The following is a 2,868-nucleotide window of genomic DNA, read 5'->3' as shown; positions in this document are numbered from 1 at the left end:
GCGAGGACCTTTCGTGCCGGTGGCTCCTGGCCCCTGGGGCCTCGCTAGCAGGAGACCACCATGGAAACCCGCCCTGTCTTGCAGCTCTATCCCTGGTAGCGTTGGAAGGAGCAGGTTGTTGTAGCTTACATTAATGATAGCTTCGAAGAGGAGAATGGAGTGGAAAGTCCAAGAGGGGAAGTTGATGCAGTGGCCAGTTCTTTGAGTTGCACAATTGGCTTGAGACAAAGCTTAAGACTTAAGTGTTCTTTTTGCTGTATTCTTTGGGGTCACTCAGAGAGGTTGCGTGCTCACATGAGCGAGGCCAGACCTACAGTTGTCTAAGGCATCCGCTGGCCCAGAGGACCTCTCGCTGGAGGAAGCTTGTTGCATGGTGAGCTTGGAGATGGCTTGTTGGCACATGGGGTAACCTCGTGCTCCTGAGGTTGACTAATCTTGCTGATGCCTCCTGCAGAAGGAGCTGTTGGGATAGCAAATGCTCTCATGATTGTTGTTCATTGGGTAGCTGGAGACGAGGAATACACTCAATCCTTTCTATTCTCTATTTCATTTGGCATGTTCTTTGCAAACAGGAAAGAATCGGAGGCTGAAGCAGGCCAAAGAAGAAGCCCAGGCAGAGATTGAGCAGTACCGCCTGCAGAGGGAGAAGGAGTTCAAGGCCAAGGAAGCAGCGGTTTGTTCTCTAGCTTGTTCACTGTTACCTACTCAGCCCCTTTAGCCTTGTGTTTGGGGTTACTTGCCCTGAGAGGAGCCCTCAGGGTGGAACATGTTGCTGGAGGAGTACTTCCCTAACTGCCTTCCTCTGATGTACTGCCACATGCCACGGAAAAAACAGTGGGAATGAATCAGAACACAGTGTATTGCATCTCAACAGCCAGAACTATTGACTGGCAGGGAATTAACTTAGTAAGCTCATGTACTGTCTGGTGCCTTAATGGGTGGCAGCCTCCCAAAACCTGCTGTATGTAGCAGTGTCAAAAAAGACCAAGCTCATTCCCCCTGTGACAAGCTGTTTTCTACAACACTAATGTGGAAGAGACAACTTGGCCTCGCAGATGCTGCTGTCTTTCTGAAGCAGATGCAAGGCTTGTGTTCTGCTCAGCACAGTTCCCTGCTGTGTCCCAAGAGGTGTGTTTTCCTGAGCAAGAGGAAGTATTCCTGGAAGGTGGGGAACTGATACCCTTTACCAGCCGAGGTGGTTTCCACTGCCTGTGTGCCCCTGTCAATCCTGAAGTCTTTGGAAAATGCCCTGACAGTGTTGCCTCTGTCCATGTTCTGGTCAGCACAGTCCCACCTCATCTGTTCTCCTGCCTTCATGAGAGGTCAAGATTAATCTTTTACAATCCCTTGTTAGCTGGGTTCACTAGGCACATGACACCAGGCAATTCCAGGGTAATAATGTGGACTTCACTACTTGTCAGCTGATTTGGTTTTATATATCCTTCACCAGAGAAGGAAGCTCTTTGAATTGCATTTCCAGGGTGCTGGTCTCAGCATTCTTCTGTGCCTTTTTTCCCCCCACTTATAAAGGGCATTTGCTTTTCTGCCCTTGCTTATGGATCAAGAAGAGCACTGTAAGCTGTGAGAGTCTCCTTGCTGTGTGTATCACATGGCCTGCAGTCCTGTAGGAAGACAGAGCTTTTTATAAAGATTCTCTTGGGGTAGAAGCAGTGGGATAATGTGAAGACTGCACCTAAACTAAATCATGGGTATCACTTTCCTTGTGCTCTTCAGTACAGTAGTACCCAGGGGTTCCGGGTTCCAGTCACCAGTACAGCAGGAACTTTTATTTCAGTTATTCTACAGAAGCTCATGCTCTAAACTGACAGGTAGTGAATAAAAGAGGACAAAAGGCATGGACTGTGTATAAAACACAAACTTGAGCAAGTTCAGTGGGAAATCTGTGCAGAGAATCCAACAGTACTTTTTTCCGTTGCTGTTTTTTCAGTGCAGTTCTTCCCTCAGCAAAGATTAATGGTTGAGATGCACTACTGAGGCAATCAGAAGAACAAAATACAGAGCTAAGTGTAATGTTCTCCTTGTTACATTTCTCACATGTGAGCTTTCTCTTTATCTTTGCTATTCTGTAGGCACTTGGATCTCATGGCAGCTGCACCACTGAAGTTGAGAAAGAGACCCAGGAAAAGATGAGCGTTATCCAGCAGAACTTCCAGAAGAACCGGGAGGTGGTCCTCTCCCAGCTCTTGTCTCTTGTGTGTGACATCAAACCTGAAATCCATGTGAATTACCGCATCAATGGGTAGTCGTGGGAGAAGGAATAAGCATAATGGGAATGGCTGGTAGTAACAGCTGAGCTTCAGGTGGAATGTACAGCTTTTAGCCATACCTTAACTGTTCTTGTAAATGTGCTAAGTTATTCCAGTGCGTTTGTTGGAGTTCTGTTAGTTTCTCTCTTGACACTGATTTAGAGCTTAATCAAATATTAAATGGCCACGTCTCAAATCTGTGCTAAGTTATATATATATTTGAGTTGGCACATTAAAGCTCCTTTTTTATCTGGATAGCATTCAGTGAGAGGTTCTGTTCTGCAAAGCAGAAAGGGGAGAGAGATGCTGGCCAGGTTTAAATGGAGAGTCAGCGTCAGTAATCATTAGACCTGTGTAACTGTTTTCTTGTTGACCAAAATGCATTTCTCAATGTGGTGTTAACCATGACACGTGAAAGTAAAAACACTTAACTCCAGAGTCTCTAGTCAGTCTCGTTCCTGCTAACTTGTTTAGAGAGTCTCTGTGTTTCATGGGAGTGTGGACTCCCAAGTATTGATAAAAGAAAGAGTAAGAGACACAGCAAATGTCTTTTGGTCGCAGCAGGTAAGTTAAAAACCCATTTCAGAGCCTTGTCCTCTTG

General features: G+C 46.1%; 1 protein-coding gene across 1 annotated transcript; it reads left to right on the top strand.

Moving 5' to 3' along the window:
• Window positions 1–505: 505 nt before the first annotated feature.
• ATP6V1G1 (ATPase, H+ transporting, lysosomal 13kDa, V1 subunit G1) lies at window positions 506–2,377 on the top strand (the record flags this gene model as incomplete). Its single annotated transcript, XM_010010264.1, has 2 exons — window positions 506–673; window positions 2,091–2,377. Coding segments are annotated over 2 exons (342 nt in total), but the record flags the coding sequence as incomplete, so codon positions are not given.
• Between the last annotated feature and the right edge of the window lie 491 nt (window positions 2,378–2,868).

This window comes from Nestor notabilis, unplaced genomic scaffold, assembly GCF_000696875.1.
Source record: "Nestor notabilis isolate BGI_N333 unplaced genomic scaffold, ASM69687v1 scaffold4282, whole genome shotgun sequence".
Taxonomy (NCBI): Eukaryota; Metazoa; Chordata; class Aves; order Psittaciformes; family Psittacidae; genus Nestor; species Nestor notabilis.
Note: the sequence above shows the minus strand (reverse complement) of the source record. Positions and strands in the feature narration are given on the sequence as shown.